We start from the raw sequence: 26,368 nt of genomic DNA, 5'->3' as shown, positions 1-26,368 counted from the left end.
CAGAAGAAGAGAGAGAAGCTTTGAAGAGCCTATTTCAGTTTTTGGTGACTTTGAAAAGGTTTGGTTGAGACTCGATGGCTGATAATGGTTGTAATGTCTTCCTCTGTCTCTGACTCTTCCTTCCTCCCTTCCTCTCTCTTTCTCTCTAAATACCTCATCTCACCTATAGCAATTCTGTAGCAGCTCCTCCAGTAAATGGATCTGCCATCCATATTCCTCCTTAATTTCCCCTCCCCTTGGAGTGTCATTTCCAAATTCCACGCTGTAGAGAAAAATCAGGCTTACAGCAAAGTGTGATGGCGGCTGTTGGTTTCTTTGCCCTTTATTAAATGCACATCTAAGCTAGTGGTAGGCACTGAGCAGAAGGAAAGTAATGCTGGAAGGCAGCAGAAAAATCTGCTGCTGGTGATCTCATAATAGGTTCTCCTAATCTAAGGGCAGAATCAATGGGAACAATCAGTCAGGTGTGAGGCTCAGCTATTTTCGTATTGAACCAAGCTCTTGAATTTTCTTCTCCCCAAGTTATTTCTCTAGGCTTTGCTTGACCTTCATTCAGTAGATAGCTGCTTTAAATTAATAATACTGGATGAAGTTTTAAAAAAATTATCAGGTTCAGCTTCAAAGTGCATAGAATTAGTTATTTAAAAAAAGCCCCACTTAACTACTCGATGAGCCAGTTCACATCAGTTTGCTAAAGGTCAAAAGGAGAGGAAAATGCAAGTATTATGCACCGTACACGTGGCTTTCTTCTGACTGAGTGGTTTGATTAGGATCTTTCAGTCAGGCTGGAAAGGTGTTGTTTTTGGTATTGGTGTTGTTTTAAATTTCTTTCTCTTCAGTACTCAATTTTTCTGTCATGAGAACTGGACTGGAACAGGGGTGATTTGGGTCACAGGTCTCTTCTTTCTTGTAGACTCAAAAGGGATGTTGCACAGGTCAGTTCTTGCAATGAATCTAAGCTTCCCCCTGAATGCTGGAGGGTTGAATCTCCCTATTAGGGTTCCTGACTTGCAAGGATTTGACTTGCTTGGCTGAAATTTTATCATAGAATTTGTCTTAGTGCTGGTCATAGAGAAGATCTGAATTTGACTCCTTGCGCTGGGGTAACCACAGGCAAGCCACTTTACCTCTGAAACGAGTTTCTTCCTTTGTAAAATGGGAATGGTATTTCTTATTCTGACCACTTTGCATGTGAAAAAGTGCTTTGGAAATAAATCTTAAAGTACTGAATAAGTATGAACTGCAATCATTTATTGTTAGTAAAAAATAAATACCCATGCCTAGATTGAAGTGAAATAATATTTGGGTTATGTGATCATCTAAACCAGGTGTCAGATTGAATAGGGCTTTGGTTGGGGGAAGGGCACCTCTTATTAATGTGTCATGGTTTTTCTCAACTCCAGTAGTCAAATCAACAAGCAATTAATTACTGAACTTTTAGTATCTTCTAGGAACCGAGCTAAGTGCTTGAGATACAAAGAAAAGCAAAAACAGGGTCCTTGCCCTCCTTCCAGTGGGGCAGACAACATGCAAACAACTATGTATGTACAATATATAGTCAGGGGAAATGGGAGGTAATCCTAGAGGAAAGGCACTACCTCCAGGTGGGGGTGGGGTGAATGGTAAAGGGCTACTTCTTGCGGAAGGTGGGATTCAAGCTGATTCTTAAAGGAACCCAGAGAAGCCAGGTGGTAGAAATGAGGAGGGAGCACATTCTTGGTGTGGAGGCCAGCCAGTGCCATGTGGGAGAAACAGTTGTCACTGGATTGTAGAGCATGAAATTTAAGATTGAAAAGGTGGGAAGATGTTGTTTTGCGAAGGGATTTTTAAAGCCTTTTTAATATTTGATCCTAGAGGTAATAGGGAGCCACTGAAGTTTTTTGAGTAGGGAGGTGACATAGTAAGGTTACTTTAGGAAGGTCACTTTGGAAGCAGTGTGGAGGATGGACTTGAGGCAGGGACACAACCTGTAGGCAGTGTTCGAGGTGTAAGGTGCTGAGGCCTGAGGGTGTCACCTGCATGAGGTCATATGCAAAGTCTGATTCCTTTGGTATACAGTGATTGGACTTTGGGGACAGGGTGTGAGTAAAGAAGGAGGAGAGGGAATCTATGTTTTCCTGGAATTTCATTTCATTTTAACAAACACTTATTGTGTAAACTATTATAAAGCTGGGTACTGGGAATACTGAAATATCTGTGATGTACTCTGATCCAGTGACACCAACCTCCTTGCTGTTCCTCACACATTACCCTCTATTTCCTGACTGGGCATTTTTACTCACTCTTCCTCCTGCATGGAATGCTCTCCCTCCTTATCTCTGCCTCCTGCTCTCTCTGACTTCCTTCAAGTCCCAACTAGAATCCCATCTTCTACAGGAAGCCTTTCCTTAGTCTTCTTACTTCTAGTGCCTTCCATTTGTTGAATATTTCCATTCTGTCCTGGATGTAGCTAGTTTGTACCAAGGTGTTTTCATGTTGCCACCCCATTAGACTATAAGATCCTTAAGGGCAGGGACTATTTGTTACATTTCTCTGTATACTAGCTTTTAGCACAGTTCCTGGCCAATAGGCATTTAAAAAATGTTTATTGACTGGATGACTGACCCTGCTCTCAGGAAACTTACAATGAGGAAGGCAGGAGTTTGGAATGAATGTATATTTGTTGCAGGTAACCCATAGTACAGAGCATTTGGGGCACTTATAGTTGTCATAGAAAAGGATCCATTTGAACTAGGTCTTTCCTTAAAAGATAAAATTTTTGAAGGGTGTGTTACCCCCAAAACACCAACCTCTTCCTGTCAATCAATGGAGTATGAGTCTGATGGAAGGATTGGACTCTGGATGGAAATTTACCTTTTCTCTTCCATGAGTGGTTATGGGGGGATGAAACAAGAGGAGCCTTAGCTATTGGACACCCTGCCCTGGCTGGGCAGTGGTTCTGTTGGGGGAGATTGCCCTACCCTGTTTAGGAGAAATAGGATATAACTTTGTGGAATGGTACAGAGGAGTCAGTCCTGGAATCTTCTGGGATTGAGATTTTAGAGTTAAACAGTAATGCTTTCACTCTTTATTTTTTATACCTTCTGGGCCCGGATCTGATTCTGTTTACACAGTCACTTCTTTAGGTTCCAGCAACTCACCCATTCTGAGTTGGGCATCCTTTCCTGGCCCTATAGTGGAATAAAAAATAAAATAATAACACTTTAATCAGGCAGCATAGCCTAGAGGCCATGCCCCATCCCACCCCACCCCCACTGGTTGTATGACCCTGGGCAAATACAACTGTTTAGTGACCCAGGCAACACTAATCCTGTAAGTGCTGACCTGCTGTGGTAGAGGGAATTTCTTCACTGAGAGGACCCTTAGCTGATGGAAATCTGATGTCCAGATCCCTACTCCCCCACCCCCAAAATAAAACCCCTCAACCTCCAAAATCAAAAAACCTTCTCACTTCAAGGATCCATGTGTATTAGCAAGGCAATAAACAACGTCAGTGATGATTGTGAATATGCCTATGTAATTTTGTATTGCAAAATATGGGAGACTCTCCATATAGAAGGTAGAAGTAAAACATTTATTCAGACACCAGATAACCAAATCCCATAGCCAGTAAGTCCAACCCATCCAAGCCCGAGCAGCTCCCAAAACCGGTAAGCCTACTTTATCATAACAGCAAGGAACTTAAAACACAATATCACAGCATGGAATCTTGCCATCCCATAACCTTCCACCCCACTGCTGGGGCCTTGCCACCAACAATCACTCACAGCACGGCACCCATCTGCTCTTTCCCTCAGCTCTACATGCTCTCTCTCAACATTTCCTGCGACACACTTTCCCTTTCCTCTCAGCAAGCTCCTCCCACAACATATGAAATAGGCTTCCTATGATGTAAGCAGATCACGTGGCCTATTAATGGGTGGGAAAGATCTTCAAATCCAAATTATCATTACACCATGCTCCATACCTATCGTCCCAGTGGAGGGAGAGCTGAACCTGGAGTCAGGAAGACCTGAGTTCAAGTCCAATCTTAGACACTAGTCGTATGACCTTGAGCACGTCAGTTAACCTCTGCCTGCCCTAGTTTTCTTGTCTGTAAAATGGGGGCAATGATAGTGACTACCTCCCAGGGTTACTATGAGGATAAAATGAGATAATATTTGTAAAGTGCTTTGTAAAGCCTTAAAGCGCTACATATAAATACACACATATATTCTCATTATGATTATGATTTTGTTGTTCTTAGTATGGATTGTCCAGTTTCCTCAGTGTAGACACAATGTCCTCACCCCTCAATGGACAGCCTTCTCTAATTGTTATAACCAACAACATTCATCATTTGGATGCTCACCTTCTTCTGGTCCTTGATTAAGACTCCTGGTCTATTACCAGTCCAGTCAAGTGCTTTACTAAACATTTCCTAAGTGTATCAGGTTGGGGTGAGCTCTGGAATTCAAAAGAAAGGCAAAAAACCCAGTCTGTGTCCACAAGGAGCTTACATTCTAATGGTGGAGACAACATGTGACCTCTAAGCACATACAGACTACGTACAGAGCAGGTGGAGGGTATTCTGATGGGAGAAGAAGGCTTTAGCTGCTGGGGGTGGGGGAAACGAGACTGAGAAAGGCTGCGTGAAGGTGAGGTTTGAGCTGAATTTTGAAGGAAGACAGCTCTATAAGAGGCAGAGGTGAGGCGGTAGAGCATCCCCAGCATGTGGACAATCGTTACCAAGACAGGCAGACGAGATGGTAGTGGCGACGAAGGAGCTGCAGGTGGGCCAGCGTAGCTGTGTCGTAGAGTGTGTGGAGGAAAGTGTGAAAAGACTGGAAGGATAGGAAGGTGCCAGTTTATGAAGAGCTTTGACCGACAAATAAAGGGATTCCTGTTTAACCTTGGAGGTAATAGGGAACTGCTGTAACTCATGGTGAGGGAGGTAAGGGGGTCTGACAGTGCTTTAGGAAAATCCTCAAGCTTGTGCTGGGAACCCCTCCTGTGATGGGAGAAACCTGAAATAACTGAGGAAACAAAAGATTCAAGCTTCTGAGCGTATTGATTTATTAAGCAACGCATGCCAATTGCATAACAAATTAGAACCACCATCTTGCCAATGGACCTTGAATCCAGGGGGAAACAGAGTTTTATGCGTTTGAAGAAAACGGTTTTAAGAGGATATAAACCAAGATACAAGATTAGGTAATCTGATTTCTAATTGGAGGAAAGATGTTGGAATTTCCAAATCAGGAGGGGGGAGAGTAAGTTTCAGATTATTTGGAAGGGTTCAGGTGGGTTTTGGGGGCTTTTCCTTTCCCACAATTGGGAGATGCTGATTAATTGCATCCACCTGCATTTTATGAAACAACGGATGGCTTATTCTATATAATTTTCCCGTGAATGATTTACAAGAAAACAACAAGATGGAGTTAGTGTTCATGAGGTGGAATCTTATTGGTTCTCTCAGTTCGCGCACCAAACCAACTCCATGTTGTAACTGGCCTTCACTCTGTTTCTTCACTCCAGCCTTGTAGGGCCTGTTGGAGCTGGTAGAACCTTCAAGAACCAGCCCACCTAGCATCAGGCCTTCTGAATAGCTCCCATTAATTTAAGGCTCTAGGGCTAAGTACTTGTGTCACAGAAGCCTCGGAAGGTGGGAAGTGCAGGTTTTATTACCTGCATTTTATATAAATAAAGAGATTGAGGGTCAGAGAGGTTAAATGACTTAGGCTTCTCTACTAAGTGACAAACCAAGTACTTAAATTCAAGTCTTGTGACGATGAGTAGTGTGGTACATATATCACAATCTCTTATGGAAATTTAAGGTTTGTGATGAGGAGGTGCAGGTTAAGACCTCACTTTGTATGTCAGAGATTAGGGGGCAGCTGTCCCCGTAGTGGTGTGAGCAGATTAAACATTGATCTAGAACGAGGGGTCCACCTATCCTGTCTCAATCATATCTATTACATGAGATCAATTGTATGCAGCTTCTTGGAGGGGCGGGGGGTTAGTGTTATATACAGAGGCCTCTCCATAGGGTGCTACATAAAAATAAGCCTGCTGCTATCTGTGTTTTAAAATGATTTCGCATTTTGAGGAAGCTAGGTGGCGCAGTGGATAAGAGAGCTGGGCCCTGAGTCAGGAAGACTTGAGTTCAAATACGACCTCAGACACTTAGTGGCTGTGTGACCTTGGGCAAGTCACCTATTTGCTTCAATTTTTCAGCTGCCAGATGGTGATAATGATAGCCCCTGCCTCCCAAGGTGGTTGTAAAGTTCAAACAAGATAACTGTAAAGTGTGTAGCACAGTGCCTTGCACATGGTAGGCAAATTCATGGCCCGTGACCCAGACCCTCCTCTCTCACCACTGACTACACTGTCACAAGGACTAGCTGGCTGGGGGCTACATCCTCTGTAATACTAAGCCCACTGAATGGGGAGCACTTCTCCTTTTTGTACGCTAACTAGTCCCCATGGAATCAAGGCCCACGACCTTGGTCCCAATGTTCTGCTTTGACCAACTGTGCTGTCGAGCGAGAGACACGAGCCAGAGAGCCGACAAGAGTTAGAAGACTTAATAACCATCTTTGCACGTACGAAGGGCTGTTGTTACACACGGGATAGGATTCTACTTATTTTTTTCACGACCTTGAACATAGAATTAAATTGTAGCAGTGAGAGTGTGCATTAGCCATAAAGGAACATTTATAGCCGTGAAGATTCCTAGACCCTGGGATGAAACTGACAGGATCTCCTTTTTCATGGCTTCAGCCAACTGTGTGGAATGGTTGAGGGGCTGGACTTTAAGGCACTGGACAATGTGGCCACCTGTTTGTCAGCTAGAAGATACTGTGTTATTGTTTTTGTTATTCATCTTACATTCCAGAAGCTCGTTTCCCTGGAGAATGCACTTCGATTTGTGCAAGCGACTTAAAGAAATAGAATTCCTCAAGTGAATTTGGCAGCTAGGTGTTTCAATTCAGTTCTTAATATTTCCAGATTCTGTTAACCTCCTGTCTTTTTCCTTCCCCAACCATTTATTGTCTTTTAAAAAGTATGTACCAAGTGTGGGTAGAGCCTACATTGGCTAGGATCTTGGAAAGATGTAGAGGCTCATGGAAACATCGTGGGTTAAAATCCTGCTTCAGACGCTTGCTTTAACTGGGCAAGCTAATTAACCTCTCTGAACCTCAGTTTCTTCATCTGTGAAATACGGGGGTTGGATGTGACGGCTCCTAAGGTCCCGTTAGCTCTGATGCCATGATCTTATGATTTAGAGCTGAAAGGGACCCAGCAGGTCCTCCAGTCCAGCTCCCTCTCCTCTTTAAGGGGCCGTATCTATGAGAAATGACTTAGCTGAGGTCTCATCCAGGTAAGTAACAGCCAGGACTCTCACACAGGTCCTTGGACTCCAGCTTTAGTGTTCTTTACATTTTACCAGGCTGCTGTGTAAAATTTGCAGGTAACACAAAATGTGAAGGGATAGTTAAGATATGAGGTTATAAGGTAAGGATCCATAGATGTTTTGATAGACCAGAATGATGGGCTGAATCTAATAGGAAATGTAATTGGAATAAAGGTAAAGTCTTACACTTTTGTAGAAAGTAGTTCCTTTGAAAACTGATCTGGGGGTTTTAGTGGACTGCAAGCTTAATGTGAATCAATACTGGGGAGGGGAAGGGGTCAAGGGAGGGAGAAAATTTGGAACAGAAAACAAAGTAAAGAATCAATATTGTAATATTGTGATATGCATAAAGAAGGGGATGGAAATGGAATGGGATACTGAGGAAGGTGGACATAAGAGTCTGCCTTGCTTAGACTCCTGAAGTCAGTCTGGTCACCACATTTTAGGAAAGGCATTGATAGCCCAGGAGGAAGGAATCTGGGATGGGGAGAGGATCAGAGTCAATGCTGTAAATGAATCAGGCCATGAAACCAATGATATTTGGGGAAGAAGAAAAACCTTGGTGGGGGGACACGATCACAGTCTGCAGAGTATTTGAAGAATTGTTGTGTGGAAAAGGAACTAGAGTATTGAGTCCAAGAGGTCAGGAGTGGGAACAATGAGGTGGAATTTGAAAAGGGGCCTATTTTCATCAAGAAAATTTCCTCGAATTTAGAGGAAGTGTGGGTAGAGCCTGCTTTAGCTAGGACCTTAGAAAGATGTAGAGGCTTATAGAAACATCATGGGTTAAAATCTTGCCTCAGCCACTTGCTTTAACTGGGCAAGTTAATTGGGCTGAAGTGAGTGCCTCTCGGTTGAGGAATTCAAGAAGAGGTCAGACCGTCCCTTTGTTGGGAATGTGATAGAGAGAATTCTTGTATAATTAGGGATTAGCCTAGATGCCCTCCAACGTCTGTTCTAACTCTACAAGGACTTCTTGATATGAAGAAATGAAATGCCTTTCTAGGAATGAATGAGACCCTGATGGCCCTGTAAGAGCATGGAGATTTCTCGGTTGCTGAATCTGATCATTCACTGAAAAGCAACATGGCATATCAAAAAAAGCTCTGAATCTGGAGCCTGGGGACCTGGGTTTGAATCCCAGCTCAGCTCATTACTTTTATGATTTTATTCCATAACAACAAGCATTTATTAAGTGCTTACTATATGCCAGGTGCACTGGATTAAGTGCTAGGGATGCAAAGAAAGACCCCCCACCCCCCACCAATGGTCAAGGATCTCACAATCTAATGAGGAAGACAACATACAAGCAACTATGTACATACAAGACATAGACAATATTTATAAACAGAAAGTCATGTCAGAGGGAAGGCCCAGACAGTGGGGAAGAAGGGAGGTGAAGCAATGAGGGCGCAGAGGAGGGAGAAAGGCCTTTTTGAGAGGAGAGGTTTGAGCTGAGTTCTGACGGAAGCCAGACCTCTCTGACCATCTGTATATTGTGTGAGTTGGATTAGATCACCTCCAAGGTTCCTAAATTTTGTGACGCACTATTTATTGCTAGGTTTTCTGGGGAAAATGGAGAAGATATGCAGCCTTTGGAGAAAGCAGAGGAGTGGTTATAGAAAGAAGAGGAGAACCCGAAGAGTACGTTGTTATTGAAAATCAAAGGAATACCAGAAAGAAAGAGGTCAACTGTGCCAAGTGCTACAGGAAGGTAGAGGTGACTGAAGACTAAGCAGTGACACGATGGGATTTCTGGATTAGGAGACCTTGGTTGTCGTTTCAGTCGTTTTTTCAGTTGTGTCTGACTCTGTGTGGCCCCATTGGGGGTTTTCTTGGCAAAGATACGGGAGCGGTTTGCCATTTCCTTCTCTAGCTCGTTTTACAGATGAGGAAACTGAGGCAAACAGGCTTAAGTAACTTGCCCAGGGTCACACAGCTAATAAGTGTCTCAGGTCAGATTTGAACTCAGGAAGATGAGTCTTCCTGACTCCAGGCCCGGTGCTTTATCCACATGTGCCACCTAACCAACCAGGAGACCTTGGAATGAGAGAGAGAGAGGGAGAGAGGGCAATTTCGTGAAGCTGGAGGGCTTAGAAACCAGACTATAAGGGGCTTAGAAGTGGATGTGTGGGGAGGAAGTTGAGGCAGAAACAGTGCTTATGCTTGCTCTAGGAGGGGAAGAGAGATGGAATAACAGCTCCAGGGCCTGTCAGGGTCCAGTGAAAGCTTTTGTTTTGTTGCTTTTTTTGTTCTTGTTGTAGGGCTAGAAAGTTTTTTTTTTATTTGTTTGTGGACAAAGGGGTTGGAACCTGTGTAGAGGGGGAAGGCAGACGTTGCTGGAGGGTGTGGGAAGGAATGGGAAAGTGATAGAATCAAAGGTACAGGTTGGGTGGTAAGAAGCAGAGTCATCTCTTTGAGCTAGGAAGGAGGAGAGAAGATGAGTGAAATCCTGAGGAGGTTTGAAGCAAGGAGGAGGGGGCGTGTTTTCTGCCATGAGTGAGGAGGTAGTTTGGACATTGGGGGCTTGAAAAACTTCAGAAATTTTTTTTAACTGTTTTTATGGGGAAGTGTGGTAGATATGAAATGAAGGGTGCGGGGTGCCTGTGAGATCATAGTGGAGGTTAAGCTGTGAATTTTCTAGCAAGGAGCCAGTCATTATATTCCAAGGATGACAGAGTACTTATATTAATTAAAAGTCTTTGTATCCCCAGCTCCTAACGCTGAGCCTGGCACATAGGAGATGAGTCATAAATGCTTGTTGATGGATGGTTGGGATTTATCTTCTCTCCCATCTTCCCCATCACCTGCTTCAATTGGAGAGTTCTCCACTTTTATGACTTTCCTGGTGGCCAGGAATAGAGAGAGGGTGTTCTGAGGAGGGAACGGAGAGGCAAGGCCAGCGGAACCTCTTTTGTAGCCCATCTAGCGCAGACGTGAGTGAGGCACAGGGCAAGTGGGGCCTGGGTTGGTATTTCTTCTCTGAGTCTTCCTGAATAATTCTGATCTAGAACTCTTGAATCTACACATCATGGACTGGTGGAGGCGTCCTTAGAAGCATGCACAGCCCGGAGGTGGGCGTCCGTAGCCCACACACTGGCCTGTGCTTTATTTTCTTGGCTCTGGTGCATGAATTCCACAGAGAGAAAACAATCACTCTGGACTCCTGTTTTCACATGCATGATTATAGAAGCATTTCTACATTTCTCTTCTCTCCTAGTAAAGCAGCTCTTTATTTCAGTCACAGTAGAGAAATCTCTGCCTTCCCCTTTCTCTGTGAAATAAACCACTCTTGTTGAATGAATTTTGGCTTTGAATAACTTGCTTACTACACATGGAGTATTGTAGGGCAGATTTATTGGTTCGTGGTTCTTGGGTCCTGAAGGAAGAAAGCCCCCACCTAGAACGTAATACTGCAATCTTTGCCATCCTCAGCACCAATTAAACACACTTAACTGTTTCTGGGCATTATACAAAGAGAACTGCCCAGACAATTCCTGCCCCCTAGGGACTTACAACCCAAGACTGACTGTCTTGTATGGACAGTGTTGTACTGTGGAAAGAACACTGGCTCAGGAGACTTGGAGGAGACTCTACCACATCACAAGTCACATGCCCCTTCGTGCCTCAGTTTCTTCATCTCTAAAATGGGGACATGCCCCTCTTTCCTTACAGAGTCGTCTTTATATTCAAGTGAGATAACAGATAGCAAAGCACTTCATAAACTAACTGCCTCCACTCCCTCTAAATAATCTTTCTGATGCATAGATCCCATCATGGTCTTCAGTGGTTCCTTATTGCCTCTTATTTAAAGAGCATAATCTGCTGCCTGACATTTAAGGTCCTCTGTAATATAGCGTTGCCCTTCTTTTCTTGCCTTATTTTATATTTCTTTCTGTGTTTCACCTTATAGAGCTTCCTTATCTCACAAACACTTCTGCTTCCTTGCCTTTGTTCGCCCCGTTCTCTTTTTCTACAGTGTTTTCCCTTCCCCTCTTTACCTGTTGGAAACCTCCCAGGCTTTAAAATCCAACCCAAGCGCCACCTCCTTCATGGAAACTTCCTTGGTCCCCTCCAGTCGGTAACTTTTCCCCCTCACTCTCCATAAAGTGCCAGAATCTGGAAGATCAGAATTTGAATCTTACATCTTGTGCTTCCTGGCCGTGGGACCCTGGGCATAATCACTTAGGCTTTTTGAACTCCAGAACCCACCTCATAGGGTTATTGTAAGGATCAAATCAAATAATGTATATAAAGTGCTTGGCAAATCTTAAGGAAATATATATTTTAAGTGACATTATTATTAATGTTATTTTTATTATAATACTTTGAACTTCTTCGATGAACATATCATATAGTTTTGTATATTATAGTTAAATTCTAAAGGTAGAGGAACCCTGTCTACTTACTACGTGTGTGATTTTGGGCTAGATGTTTAATTTCTCTGGGCCTCAGTTTCCCTTTTTGTAAAATCAAAAGGTTAGACTAGATGGCCTCTGAGGTCTCTTCTAGCTCTAGATCTGTGTTTGGATCGCTAGATCTAGTCCTGGCTTCCTGTGAGTATTTTCCTCAGTGCCTAGTGCTTGCATTTTGCTCACAGCGGGTACTGGATATGTTTGTTGAATGATTGAGAAGTGAATGAGTGAGGTGTTAATTCAGTTCCACAGACAGTCTTTGAGATTACAAGATATAGAGACAAAAAATGACATTGCTGCTGGCCCCAAGAAGTATATATTTTAGTATTGTCACTAACGGTCTGGCAGGTCCAAAGTATCTACTCAAAAAATCCATTGTAGATGCACTCAAAGATTTTCTTTTACAATGGAAGACGGTCCTGCGGGAAGTTATTATAAGATAAACAGATTGTAGGGGAGCAGTGAAAAGTCAAAATGTAAGGGTCAAAGGAACAACCTGATGAGTTTTTAGGGTCATAGTCAGGAGCAGGGGTTCTTTACCTTTTTTGTGGTATCAGTCCCTTTAAGCGGTCTGGTGAAGCCTATAGACCCCTTCTCAATAATGTTTTTAAAGGCACAAAATGAAGTACGAAGGATTACAAAGAATGCCAATTATATTGAAATAGAGTTATCAAAATATGGGGAAAAAACCAAAAATATTTACAGATGCCAGGTCAGGAATCCCTCATATGAGCTCTGGAGGCTTTTAAGCTCAGAATTTAGTTGGCAGCTGATAGAGGGCGGAGAACTGTGAGAAAGAAAATGGAACAAAGGCCCCCAAACTCATGTTTTTGTTTTTGAATCATAGGTGACATGAGTGAAAGCAAAGCCAAGAAGATTGAAATCAAAGATGTGGATGGGCAGACGCTGAGTAAGCTGATCGACTACATCTATACAGCTGAGATTGAGGTGACAGAAGAAAATGTCCAGGTAACTGGGGCCTCAGAAATGAGCTTGGTTGTTAGGCCTGTAGCTGGCATTGGTTTGGAATTCTAGGGGAGAAGGAAGAGCCACATGCTGGTACCAGCTAGCTTCCCATGCTTTCATGGAGTGATTGCTAGACTTGGGAGTGGGAGACATGGAGTTAGATTCTGGCTTTGGCTTTTGCTAGCTATGTGAGCATGGGTAGGACACGTATTTGAGTTTCAGCTTTCCTCAACTGCAAAAATGGGCTGAATACTTATTCATCTGTCTTAAAGGGTTGTGGTAAAGACAGTGCTTTGTAAACCTTTCTGTGCTAGAGACATGGAGACCTTTATAATTATTATTTCTGAATACTTTGTCATTTGACTGTGAAATCTTGAGTAATTTTTGTTGGGCAAAAGTCATAGTTAAGTGTTCACATTTGTATAGTGCTTTACAGTTTACATAATTTGTTTGCCACACCTGCCCTCTGTTTGGATGCTCACAGTATCCCTATGAGGGTTGCAGGGCAAAGATCAGTATACCCATCTGTAAAATCAGAGTATTGGATTAGATGATGTCTAAGGGCCCTTTCTGTCTCTCCCTCTCTCATTGGGAGGGAAGCTGGAAGGGGAAAATGTTTAATAATTAAAAAAAATTATTTTTTGAAAAAAAGGGAAAGTAAGGGAAATTGGTTCTGAATTCCTGGGCAACAACCATCCCAAGTCATTCTTCCCAGTTCCTGGCTCTGGGCTGCTGATTATCTAACTGTTTTGTAAATTATGAATTTAGTAATCACTAGCAAAACCAAAATTTCAGTATATATGAAAAAAGGATTTTATAAGTAACTGAACTACTGTTATATATAGCTTTAAAATATGTGTGTGTGTATATGTGTGTGTATGTATATAGAGAGAGACAGGCAAATTGAACAAAGCAGTATCAAAATTGCTATATTTAGTTTTTGTCTCCTTTTGCATTTTTTTAAAATATATTTTTATTTCATTAAATGTTTCCCAATTACTTTTCATTTTCTTTAAAAAAGCACCCAGCTATTTTCTAGCGTCCCCTGCTCTTTGCTACCTCTAGGGGGTTTTGTTGCTTTTCCCTTCCCTATTCCCATTAAAATTTACTTACGTGTAAATGTCTTATATTCAGACCCTGAGGACTGAGATAGTCTGATAAACAGGACTGGAGAAGCTAAAATGTGATAATGGGAGACAGTTAGAGGAAGCCTCAAGGACCACCTTCTTTCCTAGTTACCAGTGCCTCTGAAGATGGTGTTTCATCCAATTTAATTCAATTCAGCAGGCATTTATTATTGGCATTCTGTGTATGAGACTGTGCAACTATGCTATGACTGGGAATATACAAAAGCAAAAGTTGCCTTAAATGAAGAGTGCAGAGAAAGAATACTGTGGACAAATGGGGCCCTAAGGATGCTGAGGGGATGGAGCCGGAGGCACAGACCCTCTCTAGGGCCTAACGAGGCTTAGTTGAATAACCTGATAGAGTCACTTGTTCCTGGTCACATAAGTCCTGGAGAGCTTATGTATTTTGCCCGACTTCTCCATGAAGAAATGATTTGTGGTTTGGCTTTAGCTGGGGTAAAAATCATGATTGTTAACAAAAATACTTTCATTACAACAACCCTATGAGGTATGCAAATGTTACCCCCTTTTGTAGATTAGGAAAGCCAGGCTTCAGAAAGAAGAAGGGCGACCTTGGACTCCGACTTATCCAAGGTTACATAGCTAATAAATGCCAGAGAGGGGCTTTTATAGGATCATCAACTTAGCGTTGTCCCCTCAGAGGCTATCCAGTCTAACAATTTACAGATGAGAATATGGGACCCACAGGCTTGCTCGGTGTCCATAGGTAATAGAGAGCTGAACCCAGGTCTTCCAACTCCACTGTGCCATGCTGGCTCCCCACGGTGTCTGACTCCATGTCCTTAGCCCTCTCGGTAGTACAGCGTGCTGGTAGAGGTGACTGGACAGCTCGGACTCATCTTGCTGCCAGATGCTGCCAGATCATCGTCATCGGCCCAGGCATCGAGCCCTGAATGGAGTGACGGAGGAGCGTGGCCTTGCTGGAATTCCAGCAATTGGTGCACTCCAAGGCAGGGCACTTCCTTTTGTTATTGCTAAAGGAAACAGAAACTTTGTGACGGGATATCCTCTGCTCTGTTTGCTTGTCATGGGGGTGGGGGAAGCCAGACCCGGAGAATGGCACACAGACAAAAAATGGAAGAAAGGCCAATAGAGGGGGGAGGCAGGCTGTGGATTTTAAAGGCAAGAACTATAACGCTGTCGTATAGTGAGCTAAACGATTTCTGTCCTGTGGCAACCTTCCATTCCTGAAAGCCACGTGGGTGACAGCTTAACCATTATAACTTCTGTTTTTGTTCAGTTCTTTCGGTCGAGTCTGACTCTTTGTGACCCCGTTTGGGGTTTTTCTTGGCAGATATATTAGGATGGTTTGCCATTTCCTTTTCCAGCTCATTTTACAGATGAGAAAACTGAGACAAACAGGGTTAAGTGACTTGCCCAGGGTCCCACCGCTAGTAAGTGTCTGAAGCCAGATTTGATCTTCCCGATTCCAGCCCCAGCAATCTATCCACTGTGTCACCTACTGCCCTGTTTATAGCTTCTACCCTCAGAAGAAAAAGAAAATTCTCTCCTGAAATTGCCTTGTATTGACCTATGTAGGTTTACAGGTGGACTGTAGGCTCCTTCAGGGTAGGGGCTGTTTCCCCTCCTCTCTTCTCCCCTCCCTTCCGCTTCCCTGTTCTCCTCTCCTCTTTCCCAGCTTCTAGAACAGTGCCTAGCACGTAGTAATATGCTTAATAAATGTTCGTTGAACTGAATCTAATTGAAAAACAGACCACCACCTGCAAGCCTAGTCCACAGAGCTGTAATAGAACATTTTCGCAGGAAAGCGCAGGCTCCAGGTTTTCTCTTCCATTTGCAGTCTTGCTGCTGGTTTGGGGGCAGTACAGTTTTAAGGAAAGATGTGCCGTAGTGTAGAAAGAGTCCTGCCTCAGGACTCAGCCAGGGTTCAAATCTTACCTTTCATGGGGGAGGTTAGACTTTGTCTTCTGTGGCCCGTGCCAGCCCTAGACCTATGATGTGATGAGAAGGTGGAATCTTCTGGAAGCCCTCGTAGACCACAAAAAATGTTCCAGATGTCTACATCAAAATGATCCCTGCCTTCAGGGTACTTACACTTTATAGATGAGGACAGAAAAACTGAGGGAGAATGCTGTAGGCAGCCACTGGGTACTTTGCTCCCTGCTTTTTCTCAGACCTGAACGTATTAGCTTTTCACTGTGTTTCCGGCCCTCGGGATGTGCAGGCCAGGTTCCATTTTGATATTAAGGTGGAGTTGATTCTATGGTCAGAGAGGCCCCATAGTGCTGGCTGTGGAATCAGATGAGCTGGCAGTTGAGTTTTGCAGGCACGTCACGCAACTCCTCAGAGACTCAGTTTCTTTACTTATAAAATGGGGGTAATCCTGCTCATGATCTATATCGTCTTGATGGGGTTGTTGTGAAGAAAAGTAAGGCATTCTATAAAATGAGTTATTATTATTATTATTTTAGCAGTCTAGTCCACACATCTCGTCCTTTCCCCTCCTAATTTCCTTTTAAATTCCTCCAAGGAAGAGAAAAGGCTTTTGACTCATAATTACCGTCTAAAGATCAAACAGTGGGAACGGGCAATTAGAGAAACCACAGCTCTGTTCATTTTAAGAAGCAGCCAAGGGGAATGTTTTCAGGCAGAGGCAGACCCAAATACAACGAGGAGGCCAGATTATCATTTTGTCTCCTTAGTGTGATTTCTAAGCAGCAGGGGAATTGAAAACGACAGGCGTACCTCCGTCTAGAGAAATTTCAGTGTAACCTGAGAGCGCAGAAGGAATGTTCATTAATTCACCTCTCCAGACAGTTGTCATAAGAACAATTCACATTTCTATGGTAGCTTAAGTTTAACAAAGCACTTTTCCTTTTAGAGACCCTGTGAATTACAAATTGGTACAAATATTGCACCCAATTTATGGGTGAAGAAACTAAGGTTTTGAGAAGTTAAGCCACATATCCCCCTAGGAACTTTTGGAGGCAGGACTTGAATCCAGGGCTTCTCTCTCCTAATCCACATGGCTTCACATGAGCTTGGAAACATGAGCACAGCATGGTTTCTACACTATACTGCTAACATGTGGGTTTTTGGAGCATTTTTCTTAGAATCTAAATTTATTTAAATAATTCAGCATGCATGTATTAAGTGCTTTCTGTGTACCAGGAAATGGCAAATCACTCTAATGTCTTTGCCAAGAAAATCCCAAATGGGGTCACTACTGAAAAAACAACTAAAGAAAACATAGTAGGCATTGATCATAGGATCACTGGTCTAGAGGTGATCTCAGAAGCCCTATAAGTCCAACCCCATTTTATAAATTAGTAAACTGAGGCCCAGGGAGGTTATGACTTGCCTAAGGTCATGCATTCAGGAAGAATTGAACCCAGTTCTAGTGCTTTTTCTAATCTACCATGCCTGCTTTGCTGTGCTACGTGCTACGGATGCAGGTAGAAAAATGAGAAAAAAAAGTACCCCTCGGGGAGCTTACATTCTATCAGGTGGTCTTTTGAAGGTGAGTGACAGACAAAACTGCTTTGTGAAGTGCTCATTTAATAATAAGGACAATGTCAACAGTCATGCATTCTTACCTTTCTATAGCACTTGATTTTAAAGTGCTTTTTACACACATTTGGGGCAGATGCGAGGACACGCTTGAAGACTGTCTACCCAGGGCACACCCACACCAACAGAATCAGAGATCCTTGAAGTATGACCTTCCCTCTGGGGTTTTGTTGGTCTGCGTGCTCCTTCTGCTGATGCCGGTTGCAACTTATTCCTCTTGGTGTCTTCAGGAGTTGTTGTGGCTCAAAATATTCCATCTCTGTGGCCAACCTAGTAAAGAGCCTTTCTGAACTTAGCTAGGCTGGTCCTTGTCCAAAGGACAGCAAGAGTTCCTTGCCAGGCGGGTAAGATCACCCCCGTTTTATAGATGAGTGAACAAAGGGATAGAGTCTGGATTGGACTCTAGGACTCCTACCTCTTTTTTTTCCACCATGCTACCTTCTGGATTACAGCAGGGCATCCCTTCACACTTCCTTGCACCGCCCCCTTAGCTATTCTCGAGCTTTGTTACATCACAAGGTAGGTCCTTCTCCTACCTTTCAGTGATCGAGGGCATTACTGTCTTAGTGAGAATAATTGGATTTGCCCATTTTTGTTTCTGTCACCCCCCAAATCAAGGAGAAACATTTTGGTGGCTATAACTCTGGGGCTTGGACCATGAGGGACTCGCCATCCCCTCTGTGTGTGCGTGTGCGTGCCTTTTTCTACAAAAGGGGTAGGAATGGTTAATGATATCCCAACTTAGCCAGCAGGACTGGAGACTAATCTGTTCTTGGAATCTGTGTATCCAGGCTGAGCTAGCCCACAGGTTAATTGAGTTTCCTGTTTTATGGCTGCCTGGTGGGGATGGAGCGGTGAGGGGTGGGGGGTGGGGGGGATGGAGGAGGCAGAGTCAGTGACTGGCTGGGTCCACTTGGAATGGATCAGTGATTCAGGAAAAAACCCAAGGACACACTGCTAATTCATGGCCATCCCGCTGGGCCACAGGGGAATAGGAGAGAGAGAAAGGGGCAGAGGCAGAGGAGATTGCTGTATGACAGCGAAAACAGCGACTGGAGCTCACAGAACCACTGCGAGGTTTGCAAAGCACTTTGCATAGCGAATCTCATTTAATTGTCACAAAAACCCTGTAATGTAGGGCCTGTTATCACCATTTTACAGATGAAGAAACTGAGGCTGTGAGACTCAGACGCTGGCTGGGAATTGCTGAACTAGCAAGTGTAAGAGGCAGGACTGGAATCCGTATCTCCCCAAGGGCCAGCACGCTCTCCCTTATTCACCCTGTCTCTACGGGCACAGCCACAGGACAGTGAGGGAGATGCTCTGCCTGGTGTTTAGGATTTCCTGGGAGCCAGAACACCTTACTTTTCGAGCAGGTGATATGTGAAAGTTAAAGGAACCTGTGCTTGGCTTAATTAGGATAAACACGGGGAAAGTTGTGCCTTGGGTCAAGAATATCAAAGGAATTAATGAAAAAAAAAGGTGAAGGAAGGATGTTTAGCAGTACCAGATCTTTACTATAAGGCAGTAATTTTAAAAAAATAAAAAACAAAACTATCTGGTACTGGCTAAGAAATAGAAAGGTAGATAATTGGAACAGAGTAGACATGTAAGACACAAATGATTATAGTAACCTTGTGTCTGACAAATAAAAAGATTTAAACTTTTGAGATAGGAATTGATTATTTGGTAAAAATTGTTGGGAAAGCTAGAAGGCAGTCTGGTAGAAATTGGGCATAGATCAATATCTTATATCATTTACCAAGATAAGGTCAGAATGGGTATATGACTTAGATATAAAGGGAGATAACATAAGAAAATTAAAAGAACATGAAACATATTATCTATCTGATTTATGGATAGAACAATTTAATGAATAAACAAGAGGTAGAAAAAGTATTGTGAGGTGGAAAATGGATTTGATTACATTAAATTAAAAAGGTTTTGTACGAGCAAAACCAGCATAGCTAAGATTAGAAGGAAAACAGAAAATTGGGAGAAAATTTTTATAGAGTGTTTCTCAAATAAAGGTCTTGTATCTCAAATATATAAAGAACTTTGTCAGAGACTACGAGTCATTCCTCAATTGACAAATGGTCCAGCTATATGAACAGGGAGTTTTTTGACAAAGAAATCAAAACTATAGATAGTCATGAAAAAATGCTCTAAATAGCTATTGATTACAGAAATGTATATTAAAACAACTTTCGAGATACCATCTTACACCTATCAGATTGACTAAAATGATAGAAGGGGAGAGTGACAAATGTTGGAGGGGATGTGAAAAAATTGGGATGCTAACTCACTGTTGGTGGAACTGCGAGCTGACCCAACCGTTTGGGAAAATGATCTGGAATTATGCCTGAAGAGTTATTAAACTGTGTATTCTCTTTGACCCAGCAATACCATTATTAGGTCTGTTTACCAAGGTGATTGGGGAGAAAGGAAAAGAACCTGTATGTCCTAAAATGTTTTTTATAGCAGCTCTCTCTGTGGCGGCAAAGAACTGGAAATTATGGGAATGCCCATCAACTGGGGAGTCGCTAAACACATTGTGGCATGCGATTGTGATGGAATACTACTGTGCTATCTAAGATACGGTGAGATGGTTGATTTTAGAAAAACATGAAAAGACTTACATGAAATAACGAAGAGTAAAATGAGCAGAACCAGGAGAACGTCGTACGCAGTAGCGGCAGTATTGTTCTAAGAACAACTTTGGACAGCTAAGTCATTTTGAGTATTATAAACACTCAAATCGACTACAAAGGACCTATGAAGGAAGATGCTATCCACCTCCAGAGAAAGAACTGATAAATAGAAATATGGATGGTGTGGTTTTACACACACACACACACACACACACACACACACACACGCAACCTTCTCTAGGGCAGGGTGGGGAGGGAGGGAGGAAAAAAGTGCACAGCAGAGAACAAAAAACTTAGAAGGAAGCACAGAAAAATAGCTTTGAAAATGATGCACAATATTTATTACGTAGTTTTTTTTTTTAAAAAAGCAGTGTGAAATCAAAATTCTTGGTTTTATATTGAATCTTCTTTTTTATGTCATGCTGTGTACATGGAAATGTTCTCTCTTTTTTTGTCTTTTTGCACTCGAATTCAAAGTAAATAAAAATTTAAAAAAAAATTGTGTCTTGAACAGCTGGAAGCTCCTGACCAGGGAAGGAAAAAGGGGTTGTTCCCTCTTGGGTCAGAGGTCAGGGCCAGAGAGCTAGTTGCCTGGACTGCCCAGATGAGAGGCAAGTCAGGGTGATTTGAGGCAACAGCCAATGGCCAGGATTTGAATAACTTCGCAAATAAATGGTGCCGTGACCTGAGGAAATAAATCCATCAAAAAAGTGTTTTCATAATCAGAGCCCTCCTAGATGGAAACAGTTGGCTGACCTCAGAGCTTCCAGGTGTTATTGAAACAGCCCGTGGATCCCCAGCCCAGAAATAAAGAAGTTGTTCCTGGAAGAAAAAGCAAGAAAGCTTAAATTAAACTGCTTTATGGTTTTCTTCTCAGTCTTGGGAAAACATCCCCAAACCATTATCCTTTTCCAAACTGAGCAAAGTGGAGCTTCTGGTTTCCGTCTACTTGATCCTAAGGTGAGGGGGTTGGCGTAGTGTTGTCAAGGCACACATAGGGCGGGATGGCGTCAGTGAGCAAGCATTGATGAAGTGCTTCCTTTGTGCCAGGTGCTGTGCTGAGTTCTGGGGATACAAAGAGAGCAAAACCAAAACCAAACACCACCACCACCACAGGGAGCTCATAGTCTAATCAGGAAGATACTGTGCAAAAAAAAACAACCATGTACAGACAAGCTACCAATAGGCCAAATTAGAGATAAGTAGCAGAGTGAAGGCTAAACTCGTGTTAAGGGGGATCAGCAAAGGTTCAGGTAGCAGGTGGGACTTGAAGGAAGCCAGGAAACACAGAGGAGGAGAGAGAGTACTCCAGGCCTGGGGGGGCAGCCAGCAAAAATGCCTCGGGTGGGGTGTCTTGGGTGAGGAACACCAAGGAGGCCAGTGCTGCTGGGTCACAGAATAGGCTCTCAGGGGGAGCATAAGGTGTATGTAAGAAGACTGGAAAGGCAAAAAGGTCATGAAGGCCTTTAAAAGCCAAGCAGGATTTTATATTTTAATCTGGAGGCAATAGCGAACCACCAGAATTGATTGAAAAGGGGTGAGGGAGATACTAGGTAAGGGGGGGCAGATTTGTGCTTTAGGAAGATTATTAGCAAAGTGGAGGATGGACAGGAGTGAGGCATCTGGGAGCACCGGAGGAAACATGGGGATTGGGGATCTTGGAAGTGTGAGTAGGCCATGGCTGGCCTGCTCAATCCCCATGGAACCTGAGTTTTTCCTCATATTTCTCCCTTTCTTTTGGGCTTGTTTTGTTTAAAACCTGAAAAAGCGGTCCTGCCTTGCTATTTTTATTGATACGTTTTTAGATCACCTTTTATTTCTAAATATATCCCTCTCCTATCCAGCAAACAATAAAAAATAAAGAGAAAAAAGGCAGTTCAGCAAAATTAATCAGGACATCCGCTGAGTATGATAGCATGTACAATGTTCTGTGTCCATAGTCCCCCACCTCTTCAAAGAAGGGAAAGGAGATGCATTTTTTCTTTCTGTTCTGGGGCCAAATTTGGTTGTTATAATCACATATCATTTAGCGGAGGTTTTGTTTTTCATTGTTTTCTTCTCCATCTACCTTGTTGTAGCTGTTGTAGATATTAATTTCTCAGCCCAGCTTGCTTCACTTTATATCAGTTCATATGTCTTCTCTTGCTTCTTTGAGTTCTTTGTATCTGTTCTTTATTAATGCATTAGTAATATTCCATTTCCTCATGTCACTTATGGCCTCTGTTAGCTATTCCCCGCTTGATGGACATCCACTCTGTTTCCAGTTCCTCACTACCATGATAAATGATGCTAGGAATGTTTTGTTGTCTATAAGATCTTTCTTTCAATCTTTGACTTCTTGGGGCGTGTGCTTAGCTGTGCGATATCTGTATCAAAGGGAATTATAGGCAACGTGATCTTTTTCTAGTTTAAAAACAACCTGCTTTCTAAGGTAGCATCTACAGCTACCTAATTAGGTTCAGTTAAGTGTCAGTATGCCCTTTTCTTGGGCCAGGCCCCTTGCTTTGAGAATATTCTCAGCATTTATGCAGTTTCCCCCTGCCCCGGGTGCCCTATGTGGAGGAAGAACAGGAGGAGAAGGCAGTTTTGGGTCTAGAGTACTGATTGGGGTGTTCCTTTGGTCCTGGCTCAGGTGAGAGCCAGGAAGAGAGCTGGGGACCTTTATTTTACTGCTCTCATTCTCTGATGGGGTCTGGGAGATCCCAGGAGTCCACCTTGGGTATCTCAGTTGGCAACCTTTATTTCTTCCCTTCAGGTGCTGCTGCCGGCAGCCAGTTTGTTACAACTAATGGATGTCCGGCAAAATTGCTGTGATTTTCTCCAGTCTCAGTTACATCCTACCAACTGCCTTGGCATCAGAGCATTTGCAGATGTGCACACCTGCACGGAACTCCTGCAGCAGGCCAATGCTTATGCAGGTAATGGGGAAGTAAAGGGAGGGGAGAGGGTGCTGTTGTTAATTTTTTGTGGTCAACCACCAGATATTTACTGAGCCCCTACTGTTTACCCAAAGGTATTGTGGGGTATTCAGGGAGAGTGTAGAACTTAGTCTCTTCCCCAAGGGAGCTTCTTTTGGGGGAAATAAAGTGTAAATATGTGAAAATTAATTAATGATACATGAGATAGACATTTCCTCTTTTATTAATATCTTGTTTTTACATCACCATAGTTTCCTCCAATATCTCTTCCCTTCCCTGACCCAGCTAGCCATCCCATATAGCAAATAATGTTTTTAAAGACAAAAAAAGTGGGAAAAAATCAGAATAACTTATAAATACATTGAAAAAGTCTGAAAATGCATTCAGTGTGTAATACTTATGGATTTCCCACCTCTGGTGTCTTCTCATGTGGCTTCTTTTGAACCATGCTTGTTCATTATAATTTTGCAACATTAACTTTTGAGTGTGTGTGTGTGTACGCGTGTGTGTGTGGTTGTTCTTTGCGTTTATATTGTTGCAGTCCTTGGGTGTATTGCTTTCTCTGCTTACAGCACATTTCATCAATTCATGTCTGTCTTTCCAAGCTTCTTTGTATTAGTCACACTCAGCATATCTTCTAGTACAGTAATATTCTCTCACATTCGTGTACCACAGATTTGTTTAGCCACTCTCCAATCATTGGGCATCTGCTTTGTTTCTGATTCTTGCTATTAAACAAAAAATGCTGCCATAAATATTTTGATGTATATGGGGACTTACTTCTTTCAGTGGCTCCCTTGGGGTATAAACCCAGTAAAGGAATCTCTGGGCCAAAGGGAATGGACATTTTAGTCACTTTATTTGCATAATCTAAATTGCCCTCCAAAACGGTTGTACTAATTCACAACTCCACCAACAACGCACCAGTGTGCTTGTCTTCCCATGACCCAGCACGGACTACTATGAGGTAAAACCTCAGCGTTGTTTTGATTTGCATTTCTCTTACTATTAATGATTTGGAATTTTCTTTTATGTGATTAATAGTAGTAATTGCAATACTTCTTCTGAGAATAGTTTGTTTATATCCTTTACTAATCTATTAGGGGATCTCTGTCTGTTGAATGTTTATATGTCTTGTGTACTGAACCCTTATCAGATAATTTCATAAAGGATTTTTTTTTCCTGTTGTACCACTTCTTTTCCTCTCCTAGGGGCATTGATTTGATCTGTGCGGAAGCTTTTCAGTTTCATATAATCAAAGTTATCTATTATGTCTTTGGTAATTTGGTAAATAACATTTCAACGAAAGCAATGCAGGTGATGTTGCAAAGGTAGAAAAAAGGATTGTCAAGTAAGTGCTGCAGGAATTCAGAAGGAGAAGATTGCTTTGGGCTAGGTGCTCTTGGGTGACTTCCTGGAGGAGCAGGGATTTGAGCTGGGTTTTGACACAAACGTCCGTGGAGGTTTTGTTCTATTTATGGCTGAGAATTTAGCACGATCAATTTCCTTCCCTTTTTCTAAAAACTTGTTCTCTTGTGCCCCTTCTTCCTCCTACCTGTACTCTGTGTCCTCCTAGCACACCAAGTGTGTCACGTCACTTCGTGTTTCTTGAAGCAGTGTAACCTTGGGTCACTCCTCCCTCCCCTCATCAGCTTCTCCTTGTCCACACCTGGGTCTTTCTGACCCTCCTCACGTGCTGGTGATTTGTGAGGCAGCTATGGAAAAATTGTAGAACGTGGGGCTTTGCGTGAGGAACATTGTCTCAGAATAACAAGGAGGGGCTGCTTTGTTGGAGACCTGATCCTGCTCTTTTACCCCGGAGGTGTCATAGTAGATGGAACACTGGAGTGGGAGTCAGGAAGACCTGAGTTCAAATTCTGCCTCAGACACTTACTGGCTGTGAAAAATCCTGGGTAAGCACTTAACCCCTGCAAACCCTCAGTTTCTTTATCTGTGAAATGGGGGTGATGATAAAAGGATCAAATGAGATAATGTATATAAAGAGATTTTCAAACAAAAGTCCTATGTAAATGTGGTCATTTAAAATTTTCTATCATCTATTCTCCCTCTATCGTTATTTCTATTAGTATTATCATTCTCCCCTCCCAAACACAGGTTATTAAATTCTTCCCCTTCCCCCCTAGCTCGTGAGCTCATTTTGAGAATCGCCCCTAGAAGTGCGAGGAAGCCACTCTGCTTTGCTAACTTTTCCGTCTTTCCTCCCCTTATTCTGCTTCTGTTTTGCGTCTCCTTATCTCTCGGTTTTGCACAAGAGTTCTTTGTAGCGTGTTAAGGCAGAAAGAGCATTGGGTTTGGAGTCAGAGGGCCTGGGCTCAAATCATGGCTGTTCTACTTACTGCCGGTGAGATTTGGGCTCCAGACCTTCCTTATCTACAAATCAGTGTCTCCTAGCTCCCAAGGTTTGGTCGGGGAGAAGGTCAGTCACGTCTAAGGTTTTGCCTTTCAAGAAGCCCACCTTCTCCAGCTCTGATTGATCGATCCTGTGATTGCACCCATGGCCTCTCTGCCTATTTAGTCCCTGAATGGCACCTGCCCATTGGTTCTCCTGTGTGTGAGTATGAAGTCTGGGCAGCAGGACTCATCAGAGTGAGCTGACCCTATGAATCAGTGGCCCTCCGGAGTAGGAGGTGTTTTAGGTGTCAGGGTTGACTTGATAATTCCTGTGTTTTCATTGCTGGGAATTTTGTCCAAGCTGGCCAAAAAAAACCTAGCAAAAACTTAGGCATTTGGTGTAGGACAGCCTTTTAGGAAGGGTCAGAACTTTGAGTCATTCTTCAATAGAACTGAGGTTTGGAATATTATGTAATCATAATGACCAAGCTTGGCCCTGAGAAAATGTGCCTCCCTCCCTTTTTTGCAAAGGCGGAGGACTCTGGCTATGGAACATTACACATTCTCTCAGACTCAGTTTATGTCCTGGTTAGTTTTGCTGAATTTTTTTCTGTTCTTTCAGAGATTGGCTTGAAGAGTAAGGGAAGAAGAGAGATTTAGAAATGAAAATCATAGAAAAAAGATATCAGTGAAGTTTTGAATAAAGAATGGGGGTTTGGGAATGTTTCTGCCAGGTTCTTCTCCCCACTCCCTACCCCCAATCCATGTTCTTTCCCAAACAGCTACTTAGCTGTCTGTTTCACCCTATCCTGGTTTTCTCAGGCTTAATCAATAGAGTGTGAAGACCTTGAAGCAACCTTTTTGGGGTCCAGGGCCTCTGTTGTCCCTGTGCCTGTAGGGTGAAATCTTTGTTTCCTAGCCTACATTTATCATAGGCAGTAGTGTCTTTTAAGGATTTTGTTTTTAAAGGAAAGTTGTCCTGTCCATCCCA

General features: G+C 42.9%; 1 protein-coding gene across 1 annotated transcript in view; it reads left to right on the top strand.

The window, feature by feature from the left end:
- KLHL3 (kelch like family member 3) overlaps nucleotides 1–26,368 on the top strand; it is a 163,521-nt gene that overhangs the window by 42,121 nt on the left and 95,032 nt on the right. The window contains exons 4-5 of the mRNA XM_036751663.1: nucleotides 12,659–12,780; nucleotides 22,863–23,025. Of these exons, the coding sequence (XP_036607558.1) occupies nucleotides 12,659–12,780; nucleotides 22,863–23,025 (285 nt within the window). The remainder of the gene's footprint in view (nucleotides 1–12,658; nucleotides 12,781–22,862; nucleotides 23,026–26,368) is intronic.

Source organism: Trichosurus vulpecula, chromosome 3, assembly GCF_011100635.1.
Source record: "Trichosurus vulpecula isolate mTriVul1 chromosome 3, mTriVul1.pri, whole genome shotgun sequence".
Classification (NCBI taxonomy): domain Eukaryota; kingdom Metazoa; phylum Chordata; class Mammalia; order Diprotodontia; family Phalangeridae; genus Trichosurus; species Trichosurus vulpecula.
The sequence above is the reverse complement of the archived record's forward strand: the minus strand, read 5'-3'. Positions and strand labels throughout refer to the sequence as shown.